We start from the raw sequence: 19749 nt of genomic DNA on the forward strand, positions 1-19749 counted from the left end.
GACTAACTAGAGTCTAGAGAGCACACTGGTTAGTCTAGTTAGCATGCTTAAATATGGGGAAATATTTAGGCTTGGGCTATACCATATAACGCAATGTCAACGTCTTCTTTACTTGTCCATAGCATGCTATCTCAAATGCATCAATCATTTACACCATCCAGTCAATTTACACATACAATAGGAAATGGTTCATATGATCGACAAGTGACACTACCACTTTTTGTCCCTAATCCCTTGTGAGCTTAGCCAACTTAGAGCAACACTCATGACTCAACTCCCTATCACACAATCTCATGCACTCTTATTCATGTTCAAACTCTCAAAGTCAGCTTGAATTTTGGAAGAAAGTACAAAACTTTGACATGTTGGTAGATTGTCTTCCCTACCCCTTCGCCTTCATATCACATAGCATTAGTTCATCCCACTTTCCCAATTCCCAGACGTTTTTATTTTTGTCTTATGACATAGTCAAGGGCCACATAAAGCACATAATGGAAGTAATATACAAGCGATTTTTAATTATTGTAAAGGTTGCAACACAACTTTATTGTAAATAGCTATGGTGTTATCAACTTTATATATGCTTATCAAAAAACTTCATATACTTCATATTCTTTAAGAACTTATTACCTCTCTCTGCGTGTGTATGTTAAAAATATTTTGTACTCTTAAAAAAAAATATATATATATATATATATACTTACAAAAACGCTACTTAAAAACTTTTTTTTTTCCCAACAATCCTCAACCTAAAAGTTAATGGTTTTCTCCTTTGGGGAATAAAAAATTAGAAATTGAATTCAAGGCTTTATCACCAATTTATTAGATGTGTGTATAACTTACTAATAAAATAAATCTTGAAATCAATAAAATTCTTAACTTGAGGTCATATCTAATAAGCTTGCTATACTTGAGAGAGAGAGAGAGAGAGAGAGAGAGAGAGAGAGAGAGAGAGAGAGAGAGAGAGAGAGAGAGAGAGAGAGAGAGAGAGATAATTTACTATTTGTAGTAACTTGATACAGTAAGCTGTTGGTAGTAGCAACTCACTGTAACAAGTTAGTAAAATATTTTAAGTTTAGCAAGATAAGTTAGTAAAATATTTTAAGTTTAGCAAGATTATTTTGGGGTGTTTTTGTAAGATATTTACTGCTTTGGCTCATTTGAAAAAAATAAAATAAAATCATCAAGCTAGAAAATATCAAAAACCTTTGATAATTACAATAAAAGAATTTGAATCATAAGCCTTTCTATTGAAAATATCAGAAAAATATCCATCGGGCTAAGACTTTTTAACATAGTAAGATATTAGTTATTTACTGCTTAGCTCATTGAAAAAAAAATAGAAAAAAAAAAAAAAAAAAGGAGAAATCCTCAAACTTGAAGGGCAATCAGGTAATTTAACAAGAAAATAGCGTGGGCAATCAGCAAGCTTAAATTCTACCATTAAATTACAATTAGCCCAAAACCGTTATCCACTTCCCTCTTCTTAATCAAAGTCTGCAGCACAAGCCACATTCTACAACAGCTCTTTGGGGTTTCACACTCCAAAGACACCAAAACACACAATTTCATACTGACCCTTTTTTATTTTCTCATTTCCTCAATCCTCACTTTCACAACCAAAGAAAAACTCAAAGAGACACCATTTTCTGCTTTTTTGGGTTTCTGGGTATTCATGCATTTGCTCAGCTGAGTTGGTATGTGATTTAAAGTTTTCTTCTTTTTCTCCTGAATTACATAAAAAGACAATCTTCTTGTTGTTTTTGTTGTTGTTGTTGTTTTTCAGTTTCTTTTGTTGAACTATGAATGACAACATAGTATCAGTGCTCCAAGAAACCAACGAAACATGTTGTTTTTGATTGTGTGTGTCTCTAGGAATGAGGGTTATGGTGGTCTCTTGACTGCTTTGAACACAACTTGGATTGCTTTATTGCTTTGAGGAAAACTGGAAAATGTGGGGTTTTATTCATGTTCTTAATGAGCAACTCAATTGTGTTATGCCAAAACTTAATCTTTACTAACCAAGAAGTATTGCGTCGCAATTCATCAAGTTTTTCTGCTCAATTGGGTGGGAAACGGAGGTGGGTTAGTGGGTTTGTTCCGAATGCTAAGAATAATAGCCGTCATACGAGGAAAAGGACTTGGTGGCAGAAGTTCTTTTTCGATGAAGACGGCAATTGGTTTGGTTTGAAGGATGATGACATGGTTGAGGACCAATTGGAGGTCTCTAGTGATGAAGAGTTGTCACAAGGAGACAAGTTTGAGGAGTGGAAGAGGAGGGCCGAGGTGATTGTAGAGTTAAGGGAAGCACAAGAGGATATGATGAATGAGGAGAGTCGGAGGTGGGAGGATTGGCTTGTGGATGGGAATAACCATGTTAGTGATTCCTCATGGAGTCAAGATTGGGATAGTGGAGTTGGGAATTCAAGGGAAGATGTGCAGGCTGATCCTAGTGAGATGATTCCTGAGAAGGGTTTTATTGAGTCTGTCAGGGATTTGGTTATTGGGGAGGAAGATGATGATATGTTGTATGAAGACCGAGTTTTCCGGTTTGCATCACTGAATTCGGTAAGTTCATATATGCAACTTGTTTAGGTAGATACTTATGATTGTTTAATCTATATAATATGTTTGTCTACGGTGCTAATCCCTGTGAACTTGCATTGCATGGGTTGTTTATGGGTTTCTAGTGCTATTCAAGTAAATCCATCCTTGCTGATAATTATCACATATCAAATGTAGTTGAGATGCAAATTGACAACGTCCCACTAAGGCAATGTGGTCCTGGTGTAGTGGTAACTATTTCTGAGGATAAAAGCACTTGAGTGGCCTTTTAACAATTTGATGATAATTTTTTTTTTTTCTCTCATTATGATTTTAGTCAAAGGGCTGGACTCTAATAATACATTTTAAGAAAGCCTATTATTCATCAAATGACCATGATGCAAAATAGTGGATGTAAGAAAAGGAAATCAATCCTAGTTCTATAATTTGTACCAATATAAAGTGATAGGATCTCCAGAAAACTAATAATTGAAATTTCATTTGTCAGCTGGTAGGAGGAATGCAGTTTACCACTTAATCTTGGCACTAATTTGCTAAATTCTTTTTCTCATTAAAGTTGCTTTTACTGGAGAAGAATATATGTTGCAATCAAAATGGAGCATGATACAGATCTAGAATTATATCTTAATATAGATTTTTGTATGAATTTTATTTGTAGCACAACTTCTTGCCACCTGTTAAAACGTGTCTTGAATGTTGGTTTACAAGCCTGACTCCTTTTCTTGCTTGGTTTAAGTGGTTAGCTGACTTTGTGCTCATATATAATCACCTATTAGTTCCACAATATAGAGTTCAAGCAGCAACATAAAGTCAATTCTTCTTGTGTGATTTTGTGGGATAGGGATCTTTTAGGTGAATTTGGGATTTGGGTTGTATGAGAACCCTGTGTGTCACTATTGAATCTCCTTATTTTGTTAGTGAAACTTTCTTCTCAGTGTCACTTGAGGATGTAGGCCTAATACTATGCCCCGTAATCTTTGCATTTTCTGTGTGACTTTGTTATATTTTTCTATTCCTATTTCACATAAACCTACCATAATCAAGTACACTCACAAAAAAATGGTATCAAAGCTTCTGCAATCTCAACACCCTCCTTTGTGACTTTGAAATTTGATGTCAAGACATTGGTCTTGGTTTCCAAGAGGATACTTACTTAAAAAAAAAAAAAAAATCCAAGAGGGTCTTCCTGTAGGTTTTTGCGGTTTGCATCAACTTAAATTTATAATTCGCAAGGCTTCCTACCAAACTATATGTGGTTGCTACTCGTTTTCATTTTCCACCAGTCTCCTTTTGTCTGAGCCTCTAAGGCAGTAGGGCAAGTCACAGGCCCAATGTGAGACTGATCCCTTTGATCTAAAAAATGAAAGCAGTAATGAATTTAATGGAAATAACAACCTTTTTCATTCTTGGGACATGTCACGTCCAAGAGGACAAATAATTTCAGTAATCGTACCATAAACTTCTCTCACCTTACCTCCCTCCAAACTTAAAATTGAATGATTTTCATAACCTTTGTAAGTTCCCCTTGGAGAATAGAAACAAAGCAGTATGAAGTACTGAATAGCTATCATGATCTTTCTTTTTCTGTTTCTATCTTGATTATAGTACTCCGTAAATTCTTTCCGTAGTTGACCTATGTTCTCACGGACGGGCCATTTAAGGGGAACTTGAATTTGCTTTTTAGAGATAAAATCTTGACTTGCTCAATTAAGGTTTCAGTAATGGATTTCAAATGCCTGTTGGGTAGCTGATGCTTTGGATGTTCCAGTAATGGATGTAAAATTCTTGGCATGTGCACACAATCAACTTCAAAAGGGGCAAACATTAATAAGAACCCAGTACTCTTTGTTGATTTCAAGTGTTGGAATATTAAATAATTTAAGCATTCCAAAATATGAAATACTGATCATTCAAGATTGTTGCTGTTGTAGGCTGATTGTGGAACAATCTCTGTCCCAAAGCTTTAATTAAGCAACTTGTTGTTGTGTATGTATTGCATGGTTTGCAGAGTGCATATGAGAGAGAGAGAGAGAGAGAGAGTTCAATAATTTGAATAACTGATTATTGACAATTATATGGCATTAGATTTTTTATTTATTACAATATGCAAAATATGAGAAATAATTTTAAAAAAGAATTCAATATGCAAAATAATTTAGTTTAGTTATCTACTTATTAAAAAGGATATATAATTCATTCATAACAATTTGGATAATCTGCTGAAATCTTTTGTTAATCATAACTTGATGTCCTAAACCATATTCTTCCTTGTTACAGGCTAAATTCCTGGCAGTGTTGATAATTATACCCTGGGCCCTAGATTTTTTGGTACATGACTATGTTCTCATGCCTTTTTTGGACAGGTAAATTTTTTGAAACAAAATATGATAAGTAATATTCTTTTTCCTAATCTCTGCGTTTCAACATTGATTTTCTTTTGGTTAATTCTTCTTTTCTTGAATACAAACACTCACAAACACACTCACATACAAAAGGATATTGATGCAGCCATGAAAGATTTACTGGTTGTGGTAGAAGGTTGTCTTTTTTTCCCTCTGTACTTACTATAATGACAGCTGATTCTAGATTTTGTATAGGGTAATGGATGTTTAAATTTTAGTTTAAGTCAAAGATTTGTAAGTATATCACATTGAATCGTGGATTTTCTTTTTCTGCCATTTGTACTTGAACTTAATTTCTTAATAATGAATCAAGTAACTCCTATGTTTTGAACAGATATGTGAAGACTGTCCCACTTGCAGCACAAATTTTTGATGTGAGAAGAAATCAAAAGCTTGAAATGGTAAAAGAATTAAAGATGGACAAAGCTAGATACCGGCTTGAGGTGGAGATCGGAAAATCACCATCTCTTTCTGATGAGGAAGTTTGGTGGGAGTTACGGCATAGAGCGTAAGTTTAGCACACTTTTGTGTTCCTTGGGCAACATCACATTTGTGATACTATCTTTATTTTTCATTTATTTTTGTTGTCTTGTGTTGTGCAATAGCACTCCCAAGATTCAAATAAAATACAATAAAGACAAAAATAAATCAACAAGCACACACACACAAAGAACATAGAAATTTACTTGGTTCGGCAAATTACCTACATCAACAAGTGACGAAGAGGATAAATTTCATGTAAGAAAATAGGTAGTGTACAATAATGGCACTCAAGATCTCTAAAAAAAAATATAAGACAAAACCCAAATACAACCTAGGTTTTCTCTCACAAAAGTAGATGGCAAGAAAACCTTGGCTGCAGCAGCTTGGAATTCTCACGCACTGGTATTCAATAAGCTAGGTACATATAGATACCATACAAAAGCTGGCATTAGAGCTGTGGGCCTATATCAATGACTTGACCAGCATTTGTGGCAATTCAAGCCACACATCATCAACATTTTGGTTGTTGAAATTGTATCAAGTTGAGTAAGGTTAGATTACAGGGACAACTGATTCATAAGAAAACATCAGATTCTATCACCTACCTAGATGGTATATCTAATTTCCTACATAGGCTTCAGGATGTCCAGAATTAGCAGCACCTGGAAATAATAAGCTTAGAATAAATCAAATTCAGAATTCTTCTTGCTCATGATGCCAATGCTAATGGAAACATGTCTTTGAGAAACATATCATTAGAGGAATTTGTGAATAATGACTTTATCCCCTCTTACATAAAAACTTCATAAACAATTACAAATTGTGTATTTAGTTATTGTAAGACAATTTATAGCTGGAAATGTTATTCTAAACAACTGTTGCCCCCAGTAAACTTTCCTTGTGTTCTGTTCATATGAAAATAGATTTATAAACTTTAATTTCTTTAGTGAATGCTATTCTTATTGGCTTCCTATTTGTCGCTTGAACAGATTAGAGTTGAGAGATGAGTGGAGGTTAGAGAATCGTAGAGCATTTGCCAACATATGGTCAGATATGGTATTTGGGATCTCATTGTTCATTCTTTTATACTTCAATCAGACTAAAGTAAGTTACCATTACTCTATTTGCCTATTGCACTTCCTTGCATAAATCTTTGTCTATGAATTACTGCAGACAACACTATTCATTGATTTAACCTTCTGTCTACTGGCTATAAAACAAAAACAAGGCTCCTGCTTTTGTGGGGTTTGGGAGTAGCGGTTGGTAGGCTTCTAAAATGTACTGGCTAAAGACTTTTTGTTGTCCTAGCTAGTTTGACTCGTAAAAACTAATAAAAAACTAACTTTGACCTAAAGAAAATAAAACCTAAGATACATAGGATCTCCTAGAAGATTCTAAACTCAACTAAAGTACCAAAATCCTCTTAATTCGCTGGAATTGTTGAAATTACAGATGTGCCTCTGAATATAAAATTGACAATAACTAATAAAAGAAAAACCCAAATAAGAAACTGTTTTAACCCTAAAAGACTCGTACCTAGAACATTAAAACCATGTGACTTCTTCTTCAATTGGATTTCACATGTGGACCTAATAAAATAAATCTTGAATAGGTGAATCTGCAAAGTAACAGCAAACCAATCTTCCATGGCTGCATCACAATCTTAGGCTTGCTGCTTAACCTAACACATTAAATTCTGAAATTTTTTTTTGATAAGTAATAAAGAAGTATATTTAAAAATCTACCTCATGAAAACAGAGGCAGAGCAGACAATACAGAGAGAGAAACAAACAGAAAAAGAAAAGAAAACAAGAAAACAAGCAGAAAACAGCAAAGAACTAAATACAAAGGAGAGAACAAAGGAACAAAGGGAGAGAATCACTAGAGGTGAGTCCCCAAGCCCTAGACCAATCAAAAAGAGAACCACAAAAATAAGCGAGCAACTGGTCATCGGATTTGTTCCTGTCCTCAAAAGTTCGCCAATTCCGCTCCCTCCAAATACACCACATTAGGCACAACGGAGCTATATTCCAAATGCTAGAAGAGTGCTTTCCAAACCAGTTCCACCAACTGAAGAGCAAATCTGCAACCGATCTAGGCAAGACCCAAGAAATCCCGAAAGATCTGAAAATCAAGCTCCACAACTTAAAAGCTTTTTCACAATGGAGAAGCAAATGGTTCACCGTCTTCCCATTGCAACGACACATAATACACCAATCAACCAGCTCAAAGCCTCTACGCCGCAAAGTGTCCCCTGTAAGAATCTTCTCCCAAGCAGCAGTCCAAACAAAGAAAGAGACGTGCGTAGGGGCCTTAACCTTCCAAATACCTTTCCAAGGAAACGTAAAAGGAGAGGGACTTCGAAGCTTGTCATAAAAGGAGCGAATGTTGAAATCCCCCTTCTTCGACAATTTCCAAATCATGCGGTCTCCTTGCTCGGAGTGAGGTAAACAAGAATCCAAGGTATGGAGAAAATCCTCCACCTCTCCCATCTCCCAATCATTAGGATCCCTAAGAAAAGGAACCTTCCAACTTCTACGAGCCTCGGTCCGCAATCTTTCGAGAGACGAGGCCACAGAAGCCTCTCTATTAGAAACAATCCCATACACAACCAGAAAGGAAAGATGGAGTGGAGAGTCCCCACACCACTGATCTATCCAAAACTTCACTCTATCCCCCACCCCTATCTCAAACTGGAAAAACTTGCTAAAAACCTCCCAACCTTTTCGGGTACTTCTCCATAAACCACACCCATGAACACCCCTACCCAACTTGGAAGACCAACCCCCCCACTCTTCCCCAAACTTCAAAGCTACAACCCTCCTCCAAAGACGAGTCTCCTCAACCCCAAACCGCCATAACCAGTTCCCAAGTAAAGCTTTATTAAAGGTAGTTAGTTTCCTAATACCCAAGCCACCATTAACCTTAGGAGCACACACCTTATACCACCCCACCAAATGAACCTTCGACTCCCCCCACAGGAAGTCCCTCTGAATCTTCTCAATTTTATTAGCCACATGCGACGGAATGGTGAAGAGAGATAAATAGTAAGTAGGAAGGCTGGAAAGCGTACTCTTGAATAGCGTCAATCTTCCACCTTTTGACAAATACAACCTCTTCCACCCGGCCAACCTCCGATTAATCTTCTCCAAAATAGGATTCCAAATAGAAGGGGACTTATGAGAAGCCCCCAACGGCATACCAAGGTAGGTCATAGGCAAGGACCCAATCCGGCAACCCAAAATCTCTGCCAAGGCATAAATATTATTAACCTCCCCTACTGGAACCATCTCACTCTTTAGGACATTAACCTTCAAACCAGTCACAGCCTGAAAACAAAGGAGAAGCATCCGCACATGAAGGATCTGCTCCACTTCCGCATCACAAAACAAAATAGTATCATCCGCAAATAGAAGGTGCGAGACATATTCCCCTACACCCCGTCTACCAACAGCCTTGAAACCCCTAATCAGGCCAGCACCTTCAACTCTTTTCAACATCCTACTTAAGACCTCCATCATGACTAGAAATAACATTGGAGATAGCGGATCCCCTTGTCTCAGACCCCTCGTGCTCCCAAAAAAGTCAGCTGGAGCCCCATTAATCAAAATAGAAAACTGGACCGTCGAAATACAGGTGCGGATCCATCTAACCCACTTCTCCCCGAAGCCCATTCTCTTCAGAAGGTCTAGAAGAGCCTCCCAATTCACATGATCGTAAGCTTTCTCAATGTCTAGCTTACAAATAACCCCCGGGATCTTACTCTTCACTCGACTATCAACACACTCATTGGCAATAAGAACTGAGTCAAGAATCTGTCTTCCACCCACAAAACTATTCTGAGTCTCAGAAATCAGGTGATCTAAAACCAGTTTCAAACGATTCGCCAAAACCTTAAACAAGATCTTGTACAAGCTCCCCACCAAGCTAATAGGCCTGAAATCTCGAATATTGGAAGCATCATTCTTCTTAGGAATAAGAACTAAGAAGGTAGCATTCAAAGATTTCTCAAACTTACTATGTTGATAGAACTCCTCAAAAACTGCTAGGACATCCCTTTCCACCACTCTCCAACAATGGTGGAAAAAGGCCATAGAGAAGCCGTCTGGACCTGGAGCTTTATCTCCGGCCAACTCGTTAACGGCTAGAATAATTTCCTCCTTCTCAAACCTCCTTTCAAGCCAACCCCTCTCTGACCCATCTATCTGGTCAAACTCCAAACCTTCCACAAAAGGCCTCCACTCCTCCGTCTCTTGATACAAATTTTTATAAAAGTTTACTACCTGGGCAGCCACCTCGGATTCCTCCTCATAAATCACCCCATCCACCTCCAAAATACTCAGATTATTATACCTTCTGCGGGAATTTGCCATCCTATGGAAAAATTTAGTATTATTATCTCCTTCCTTAATCCATAACATCCTTGATTTCTGTCTCCATGAGATTTCTTCCAAAGAGAGAAGATTCTTAACTTCATATCTCACCACATCTCTCTCACAAGCCTCAGCATCAGAGAGGCCAAATTCCCTTTCCTTGGCATCAAAGGATTTCAGAGCCTCTAATAAATGAGACTTTTTGCGCCCCACATGACCAAACTTCAGCCGGTTCCACTGAATGATATCCTCTTTCAAAGCCTTCAGCTTTTTGGCAAACACAAAGCTAGGAGTACCGGAGAAGGAATGACGATTCCACCAAGAATGAACTCTATCAATAAACCCATCCGACTTAAGCCACATATTCTCAAACCTAAACGGACTTTTACCCCTCGCCATTCCCCCTACCTCCACAAGAATTGGGAAATGATCTGAAACAGGACGAGGTAAAATCCGTTGGGTCACATCCGGGAAGTGCTCCTCCCAATCATGAGACACCAAAACTCTGTCTATCCTAGACATCGAGGGCTGATTTGAACCGCTAGACCAAGTATATCTCCCACCCTCCAGAGGCAAGTCAATCAAATTAAGATCCCCAATGAACTCCGAAAATATTTCCATGACCGGAGTAAGACGAGAATAACCCAACCGTTCACTAGGGAAGCGAACAATATTAAAATCCCCGATGCAACACCAAGGGACATTCCAATAATGCTGAACACCAGCCAACTCGTCCCACATTAGACCCCTCTCATTATTGTCAATTGGACCATAAACCCCCGAACACGCCCAAGTGAATCCGTCCCCCACCCCACGCCACCGAACAGACACAGAGAAAGAACCCACCAAACACTCCGACCTCTCTAAGACCTTCCTATCCCACATCAACAAAACCCCACCTGCCGTCTGGACAGCATCTAATGCCACCCAATCCATAAAAGGACAACTCCATAAGCTACCAACCAACTGTCTGTCCAGGCCAGCAAGTTTAGTTTCTTGAAGGCAGATTACGTCGCACTTCCAATCACGCAATAAATTTTTCACTATCAAACATTTCCGACCGTCATTCAGACCCCTAACATTCCAAGAAAGAATCTTCAAATTCATAAAGACAATACAATCCCAACTGACCAAAAACTCAGCAGCCAGCACGCTGCCTACCATCATAATTAACCGAAGATTGCAAATTCCTCAGTTCCCTCATCCCTTTCTCCTTAAAAACGACAACTTTTCTTGTAGCAGTAGCTTTCCTGTTCTGCTCTTTGGCAGTCTCCGTCTCCCTCTCAATCTTTTGTAACAATGCAATACATAAGTTCTCATGCCTGCACAAAGGCAGCCCCACCAGTTTACTAAACCCAGGAAGTCTGTTCTTCACCCATCTAGAAATATCCAACGTGTTCACACTCTCCACTGCCTCATTACTCCAATTCAACTCAGCTACCAAAGGGAACCCAAAGGGCGTGATAGATAACATAGGTAAACTATCCTCTCCCCCCAAACCCATAACCGATTTGTTCAGTTCGTCCTCCACCAAGTCACTCACCTCAGAAACAGCACATAAAGCCTTCGTGGGAGACTCCGCTGAGCTGGATTGCACAATTGCAAGGGCAGCATTCGGCTTGGAGATGACACAACTATCCCAGCCACCTTCAGCCCCAATGTTATCCCTCAAGTCCACCAGCCCAGCCCTTGATAAGCTCAAAAAGAGATCAGATAGAAACCTTTCTGCCGATGACCTCGACGGATCAGACTTGCCCGGTGACATCGGAAGCTCGTCGGAGCTGAATCCGGCAGAGGAAGGGCCGTCGGCCTCCACCAGCTGCAACGGAGACTCAACGAACCCAGTCCCGGCAGTGGGGAGGCCAGCGTCCCTTCCCGGTGGCTCCAAGGGCTCGTCGGAGCTGGATCCAGCGGTGCAGGGGTCGCCGACCTTTCCCAGTGTCGTCGGAGGCTCGTCGAAGCTGAATCCGGCAGAGGAAGGGCCGTCGGCCTCCACCAGCTGCAACGGAAGCTCAACGGACCCAGCCCCGACAATGGGGAGACCAGCGTCCCTTCCCGGTTGCTCCAAGAGGTCGTCGGAGCTGGAACCGGCGACGAAGGGGCCGTCGGCCACCACCAGAGGCATCGCGCTCCAGTCCGACGCTCCTTGCTGATGAGCCTTGGGGCAAGCCTCAATAGCCAGAACCTGGGCTGATTTACCTTCCCCAGCCATAGAGCTCTCACCCAAATCAAAGAAACTTGGGCCTGAGCAAAAAGAACCCATCACTGGGCTTGTTCCACGGCCCAAACCTGGCCTAAGAGCTTCCTGTTTGGTTCCTTGAGGAGCCCAATTAAGGACCTTAGAAGCATCAGTGATGCATTCCCGTTCCACTTCACGTGCCATCCCTCTGATCTTTGAAACTCCCCCTTTCTTTCTAACCCAAGAGACCCGTCTCCTCCCTATCCCATCAACCTCTATGACAAGTCCTCTCCCTGACCAGCAAGATCTCCTAAAATCAGACTTCTTCCCCTTTTCATCAGCTTTTGAATTCAAAAAGTTTGAGAAATGTAACCTAGTATCTGCCAGCTTCTGCTTACCCACCTCAGCCACCTCACTCAACCGTTGCTCCCTCCAAATCCTTCCCACCACCCCCAACCTTTCAGACTTGCTCACTGGAATTTCCCCCATTTTTGCACCTGAGAGTTTCAGATTCTCCCCTTTTTTCTCCTTTCCCAGCTGTATTAGCTTCTCTTTGGCTGTGGGTCCAAAATGTGACAGCTGCTTTCTAACCTCAGTTCTTCCATGAATGCCTTGCACAACTTCAGCAAAAGTTCTAGAGTTTTGGTCCTCCATGTTATACTTCCGCACCTGAGGAATGAACTTAGGAGGACCATTTCCACCCACTGCATAATGAGAAGGAAACAACAATTTCCTTAGTTCTAGACCAAACACCCTCCAACCGTATCTTTCTTTGCCTTCCGGTATAATAATCGATCTCCTAGTCCCACCAGCTTTGAGTTCAGTTAACAGCAAGAACTGGCCTGAGGAGTTGGAACACCATTGGAGAGTGAAGGCAGTGTCACCCTCTCTAAGAGTGAAAAACTGCTTGAAGCTCTTCCCAACAACAAGGTGTTCAATGCAAAACATTAACCAATGGGCTGCATTCTTGCTCATGAAAACTGATCTCATGGCAAACTTGCCCCTCTCAAAAATCCTTAATAAGAAAAAACGACCCCCTTCCTCTACAACTAGTTGAAAAGATTTAGACTCAAAGTGAAAGCTACGTACCCCCCCCATTGACCAGATTTCCAAAGACTTCTACTTCCAATGAAATTTCGATAATCTTCACAAATCAGAAAATATCCTCTTATTTCAAAATACACTACCACAGAATGTTTGGGGTGCCTCTTCTTATAGGTTCTAGATTACAACCATAATAAATGCCCACCAATTTGAAGGTACAGAAGTTAAAAACAAGGGCCACAAAGATCAATTTTTCTGAAATAGATCTAACTTAAAATTGACCCCTCACTTGACATTCTTCCTGTAGCTCTTTAACTAGTTACTACTCCCTCATAGATATGTTTAATGATATTTGTGTACTTAAACCACAATGCCCTTTTTTTCTAAGACCGTCACATTAAATCACCATATTCCTATAAACATAAAATCCCGTCACGAATATATTATATTTATATATATATGAAAAGTGAGTGAATTCTTCTGCTTATTCTTTGAGCATTAATATGCTGAAGACTATAAGTCAATTGCTGGATTGTTGGCAAGGAAAACTTCATAAACACAGGAGATCAAATATATGAATAGCTATTCCATTGTGTGTTTTGTGGACAATTTGGTGAGAGAGGAACCGTAAAACTTTTGACAGTTTTGAATGCCCTCAGTATGTTATTAAACAGTCTTTGTTAAGGTCTTTGTATGATTGGATGACTACCTTGGGTAGCATCCGTTCCTCATATTTTTTAGAATTCTCAGATGTTTTGAATGTTAGATTGTAATTCTTTAGAAGTAGTTCCATGCACACTGATTGTGTTTTCAGCCATCTTCTCTTTCCAATAAAAGTATTTTTTAACCATAAAAAATATGTAATTATCTCAAACTAGCTTCAATCATCGTGGGATTCAATCTTAATGTGGGTGTTGAGTGGACATTGCCCTTTGCTATTACAATACGTCTATATGTTTTCTCTCTCTTTTCTGCTTAAAAATGTCTAGCTGAGAAACAATATCTTAAACTGCATTTAAAGTTCATGAAGTTGTGACTATCATAAGTTCTTTAATTCCGTCCCTTACTTTTGCAGGTAGCTTTGCTGAAATTCACAGGTTACAAACTATTAAATAATATTTCAGATACTGGGAAGGCACTCTTAATTATACTTATCACAGATATTTTTTTAGGGTAATATATCTGCTCTTCATAAATTGTAATCATTAGTATTTTTTTTCCATTGAATAAAATTTGATTAGTACAATGAAAACTTATAGGGATGATATTAAATGTGGTAGCCATCCACAATGTTGTATATGGGGTTCATAATATTACTTCTTTCCCTTGACATTCATTTCCATTGAAAATTTTGACTTTAATTATATGTTTATGCTGCACAATGCATAAAGAATTAATTTTATCAAAATGTTTTAGCTGAGTCAGATTAAAACCTTTTCCTTGTGAGCATTCACTGTAATCTTCTTCTTTTTATTTTATTGTGGTTTTCCCTGTAATTTTGCAGAATTCCTTAATTCTGCTTGTCAATTTTTCATTATAACTTAGCCCACGTTGTATCGCTGATACTCTACTTCTCAACTTTTCAACTCTAACATATGACATTATGTACTTCCAGGTATCATTCTGAATCTGGATGGCAGACTTTGTTAGAGATAATAGTTGAGCACTATGGCCTTCAGGTTGATCAGTCTACTATAACCATATTTATCTGCCTAGTTCCAGTTATCATTGATGCGTGTGTGAAACTTTGGGTACGTTCTAGACTTGATGATTTCAACACAAATTTATGTTTTCATGTCCTTTTATTAATCAATATATGAGTAGGATTCTGGTCATGCAAAAGTGTTACTTTAGCTTCCCATAATATAGTTAATTCCTTGTCATCATGCTCCACAGCGTTATAAAGGGACTGAGCTCTCATTCAATCAAAACAGTTAATACATTTCCTTTCTCTTAGTGCATCTGTCTGTATGTCTGCACATGTGTGTTTAACATGACAAACTCATGATATTTTAAACGTTCTGAACAAAACATGTGTGTGTGCGTGCACACGTGCATGCTATGGGAAGCTTATGTTTTAAAAGCTCTGAGCTACTCTAGAAGTGAGTTTATTATATGACCTCTAATCATCAACCATAATTTCTGCCTAAGTTCCACATCCAACCCAATAATTTTAATATGGATATGTCCATACTCAAAAATGTCTCAATGTACCACCAAATTATGAAATTCGCTTTACATAAAATCTTATCAGTGGAAATGTATACTGCCCAGAAAACTCTATTATGAGACAAGAACATCATTGCCCATTATGGATAGAGAATATTTAATGAGATGACCAGATTCTAGGGGGAAAAGGCTATGCTTGAATTCATAGCTAAAATCGTAGGAGTGCATAGCCTTAGACCCAAGAACAGCTTCAGGAAGCACGCCTAACTGAAGCTTTCTGAAGAACCAAATAAATTCAATTTCCACCATGGTGAAGTTTTTAAAGTGCCCTTCTCATTGCTTGCATATAATAAATGTAAGATGCCTTAAGTTCTAGACATTATAAAACTAGTCAGAATTGTTGGAATGTTCTAGAAAGATGCTATACTACTATGCAGGGTTTTTAAATAGGTCTTAAAGAAACCTTGCTTTTAAGGGGGGCTTATTTTTTCCAGGGAGACAATTTAAAATTAGTATTCAAATATCATACGAATTTGTTCGATATAACTTTGATTGAGAAGGCCCGTGGTCAAGCTCTTGATACAGTTTCTAAGAGGCTAAGACTTTGTTTATACTTTATAGAAGGTTTTGCAATTCATAGAGAGAATTTTTAGTGATTCATTCTGCTAAGGGTAGTCATTGACAAGGATGGCTAACATTTATCCTTTAGGTTTCAAATTTATCAGTGTTGAGGAGTAACTCAAATAGTATTGTAATTGATTTACGTAGTGTAGAGGTTATTAGTATAAGGTATACACGTGTGAGTAAAGTCCCATATTGAATAAAAATGACAACAGGGATTGGTTAATATAACATAGTTGGGCCCAAACCCATAGGGCTTAAGCCTTTTGGGTTAAGTGGCATCCCTACATGTTATATTAACTATTCAATTGGAGTCTTCCCAAGGTGTTATCTCCCCCAACAAATTTGCATTCCTTTCATGGACACGTTTGGCTGTGGCCATGGTGCTTGACCGTTAGAATACTTGATTCTTTTATCATGTAGAATATTGGAGCAAAATATTTTGTGTCTTGCTATTGAAATAATACTTCTTGGCCTGTCTTGAGGCTATAGACTGTTTGAGAGGGTAAAAGGTCAAAAAGTAAGTTTTGAGGTTGTTATGAACTAGAAAAATAAAATGATAGTTTAGTCGATTCGAGGTGACCAGTCTCTTGAACATAAGAGGGATTTTCTGCTTGCCTATTATTCATGTGTTACTCAATTTAAATACAGAACTTAGTTGCCAGCTGCAACCAATTCAAATTACACATACAAATGAGAAAAAAAGATAACAACTCTTAATATAAAAAAACAACCTAATCTTCTAATCTTATCTCCTAGATAGTAGGACGATATTATTGATAACAATTCAAATTAAACTCAACTACTTGAATTCAAATTAAACAAACAACTACTACTACTTGAATTCAAATGAAACATCTGACTATTGTGAGGCCATCTTCGGCTATAGCTTATTTGAATTGCTTGTCTGCCACGTCCTTGGGACACAACAGAGGTGCTAAATTTTCAATATTAATTCCTATTCAAGTTGATAATTTAAAGAACTTTGATGTCAATCTAACCAGTTTTGAAGCTTCAGATGTCTACCTTTAAATGAAATAAGTTTCTCTCAAAAATTTGCTATGGTGTAAAAGATAAGAGCATAGGATCAACTACCCATCCTCTTTGAACAAATCATAACCTCATCATCTTTGAGCAACTTCTAAAACAGCCTCAACCCTAACACAATTCTAATTATACAACTCTAATTTGATTTGTTTTGGCACTAAGATTCTCCAACACATCTGTGAACCCTAACAGTCTATTCTTGATTTCTTGTTGGAGAAATTATGATTGTTCCCATTTAGCAAGAAATTTGCGTATTTTTTGGCTACCTCTAGTCATTCACTCTTAATTGTCAAGGCTTTCTTTTTGAAGCATGTTTGTTGATTGTATCAGTTAAGTCTTTACCTGCCCAAAAAAATTTCAATACAAAAGAGTCAGGCAGCTGAAGAGATGGATCTAAAGGGGAACAAATGTACACACGTCAGTGCTAATTGATTTTGTTGTACATTGGCCCCTTAAAAATTGTAGTTGGCCTTCTCCCAAGCTCTTAACACATCTACATAAGCCTATCCATTAAATAATCCTTTTTTATAAGTAATAAGTTTTATTAGAAAAAACTAGATAGCACCAGGTACACTGGATGTATATTAGATGGACATCACAGATAAGCTCTAAAAGTACAATGATCAATAAACTCTTAATAAGTTTGAGAAGGAGAAAATTATTGATGCCGCAACCATTCGAATAAAGTTCTTAGGAGATGTAACTTCAGATCTAGAGTTTTCCTCTTACGTCCTTCAAAATTACTTGCATTTCTTTCACTTCAGTTGCTCCACATCAAGCAATGTGGGGTGACCTTCCAATTCTCACTGTTCCGATGTCACCCAAAACAGCCTTGTTAACAAGCTAGTAAGTCGACAACCATTCCAAGCATCACCCACTGAACCCCAAAAGGGTAAAGACTATATACTACAACTACCTGGCAATGGGACAATGTTGCAACAAGTGGACCACCATCTCCCCATCCCCCTTGCACATACAATCCTAGCTCATGAACACAATGTTTCGGTCTATCAGATTATCCGCTGTTTGGATTTTAATTGAAGAAGCAACCAGAGAAAAAATGCTACTTTTGTTGGGACCTTAGGCTTCCAAATGCTTTTCCAAGGAAATTATCAACTGCTGTAGGGGCTAATGCTCTGTAATAGGATCTAACCTTGAAACCCTTCTAAATATACGGCCTCCAACACAATTTATCCTCTCCACAACCTCACACCTCTGTAGAATAAAATAGATCCAAGAACAACGAGAGTGACATCAGTTCCCAGTTTGGTACTGCTCATGTAAAGTTTAACTCTCAGTGAACAGACTCGTTGTGGAGCTGTATCTGATCTGCTACTGAAGCTTCCTTATTATCTTGTGCACTATGATACAACTCAGAGAATGACTCCTTTAAGATAACATCACCACACCAGGCATTAAACCAAAATTTCATTCAAGCTCCATCACCTACCTCAAATTTTATGAAGCAAGAAAACTTTGTCCACCCCTTCTTCTATATATCTATCCAAAGGCTGATCCCATGTGGCCCAGTAACAGCCTTGGTGCACCATCCTCCACCTATGGAGTTGTACTTCAGTTCTACTACCTGCCTCCATAGTGCCCCCCTTTCCATTCCAAACTGCCACAACCATTTATCCAATAAAGCTTCATTAAACAATCTAAGGTTCCTTTCTCAATGAATTTATAGCTGGTGGGCTTAATTCCTATTGCATTTCTACATGTGCTTGTCTTATTTGGTAGAAAACTAAAATAAAGCAATAAATTAATAAAAACATTGCCATGTGATTTTACATTTTCTGGATCATTTAAAAAAAAAAATTCATGAAAAGCATCTCGTGAAATTGATTCTTTCCTTATTATTTAACCTATAAGGGAAATTAATTATCAGAAAAAACCTATAAGGGAAGTTTGTTCCTACTTCATACATTTTAGCAGTCTGTTTATTGATAACCATGCTCTCTCATATAATGTAGCTTTCTTTCTATTTGTGATCAGTTCTGTTTCTTATCTTCTTTTGTTTGTGACACAGTTGTTTAAATTCCTTCCAAGATTATCCCCTAAGGTGGCCAATATATTCCGGGAAATGAAGCGTCACTAGTGAAATTTTTTTATTTGGGAATTTTCTCTCACAATCTGAGAAATTCCCAAGCGAAAGGTAGTGTATCACCAACATTAAAATTTTTTTCCCCTCTTGAGATTTTCTTCCTTGATCTTCCTTTTATAGAGAGGTGTATTTGGTTTTGTTAGTATATAAAACATTAGAATGAGGTCTCAGGCTTGCTCAAATGTAGTTCAATATTTTATATGAAGATAGGAGCTTGTACTCATTCGAATCAAGCACCAGTGATTAACGTGGATGGTTGTAATACAGTTAAAGATCATGATTCTCTTGAAATTCACAATAAGTTGTTACACATATTTTGTGGGAAAAAAAAAGGGTCAAAATTTTGTTTATCAACTATACTTCATAATTCTATATCAAGGTGCCTTGCTCAGTTGCTTGGAATCTTTTTATTTTTTATTTTAAATATTGTTTTGTTAGCTTTGCAAAGTGTACTTTTTATTTCCGGGATTTGACCTTTTTGAAAGAGGCATATTGAATATCCAGATTTTTCATATCTTTCCAAGAGTCACGTTATTATAGGTTTCACCACTGACATTACTTTTTCTATGTAATGATCACAATAGGTTATATAAGCAACTCCAAAAAAATGTTGTCACTAGACCTATTGATCTTTCCACACTAACTGAAGCCTTAGGGGTATTTGGATTTTACACTTTTAACGTTTTAAAATTTGGATTTTATCAACTAAAGTTTGGAGATGTTTGGATTTTACTTTCTAAAATTTGGGGGTATTTGGATTTT

The 19749-nt window shown here is 38.0% G+C and overlaps 2 protein-coding genes across 5 annotated transcripts; one reads left to right on the forward strand and one right to left on the reverse strand.

The window, feature by feature from the left end:
* Window positions 1-1469: 1469 nt before the first annotated feature.
* LOC115967833 (chloroplast envelope membrane protein) lies at window positions 1470-19378 on the forward strand. Of its 4 annotated transcripts, none has more exons than XM_031086983.1 (8): window positions 1470-1697; window positions 1787-2568; window positions 4843-4928; window positions 5302-5475; window positions 6440-6554; window positions 14122-14219; window positions 14662-14797; window positions 18913-19365. In XM_031086983.1, the coding sequence occupies exons 2-8, from the start codon at window positions 1969-1971 to the stop codon at window positions 18979-18981; spliced, it is 1278 nt and encodes a 425-aa protein (XP_030942843.1). In that variant the 5' UTR covers window positions 1470-1697; window positions 1787-1968; the 3' UTR covers window positions 18982-19365. The 4 variants fall into 4 exon arrangements, with proteins under 4 accessions (XP_030942843.1, XP_030942842.1, XP_030942844.1 ...); XM_031086982.1 differs by having other exon boundaries at window positions 1876-2568; XM_031086984.1 differs by having other exon boundaries at window positions 1470-2568; window positions 14662-14725; window positions 18913-19378.
* Window positions 12088-14113, reverse strand: LOC115967834. Its single transcript, XM_031086985.1, has 2 exons — window positions 12195-14113; window positions 12088-12162 (listed from the first exon to the last, which is right to left on the reverse strand). The coding sequence occupies exons 1-2, from the start codon at window positions 13098-13100 to the stop codon at window positions 12154-12156; spliced, it is 915 nt and encodes a 304-aa protein (XP_030942845.1). The 5' UTR covers window positions 13101-14113; the 3' UTR covers window positions 12088-12153.
* Window positions 19379-19749: the final 371 nt, after the last annotated feature.

Source organism: Quercus lobata, chromosome 11 (assembly GCF_001633185.2).
Source record: "Quercus lobata isolate SW786 chromosome 11, ValleyOak3.0 Primary Assembly, whole genome shotgun sequence".
NCBI classification, from domain to species: domain Eukaryota; kingdom Viridiplantae; phylum Streptophyta; class Magnoliopsida; order Fagales; family Fagaceae; genus Quercus; species Quercus lobata.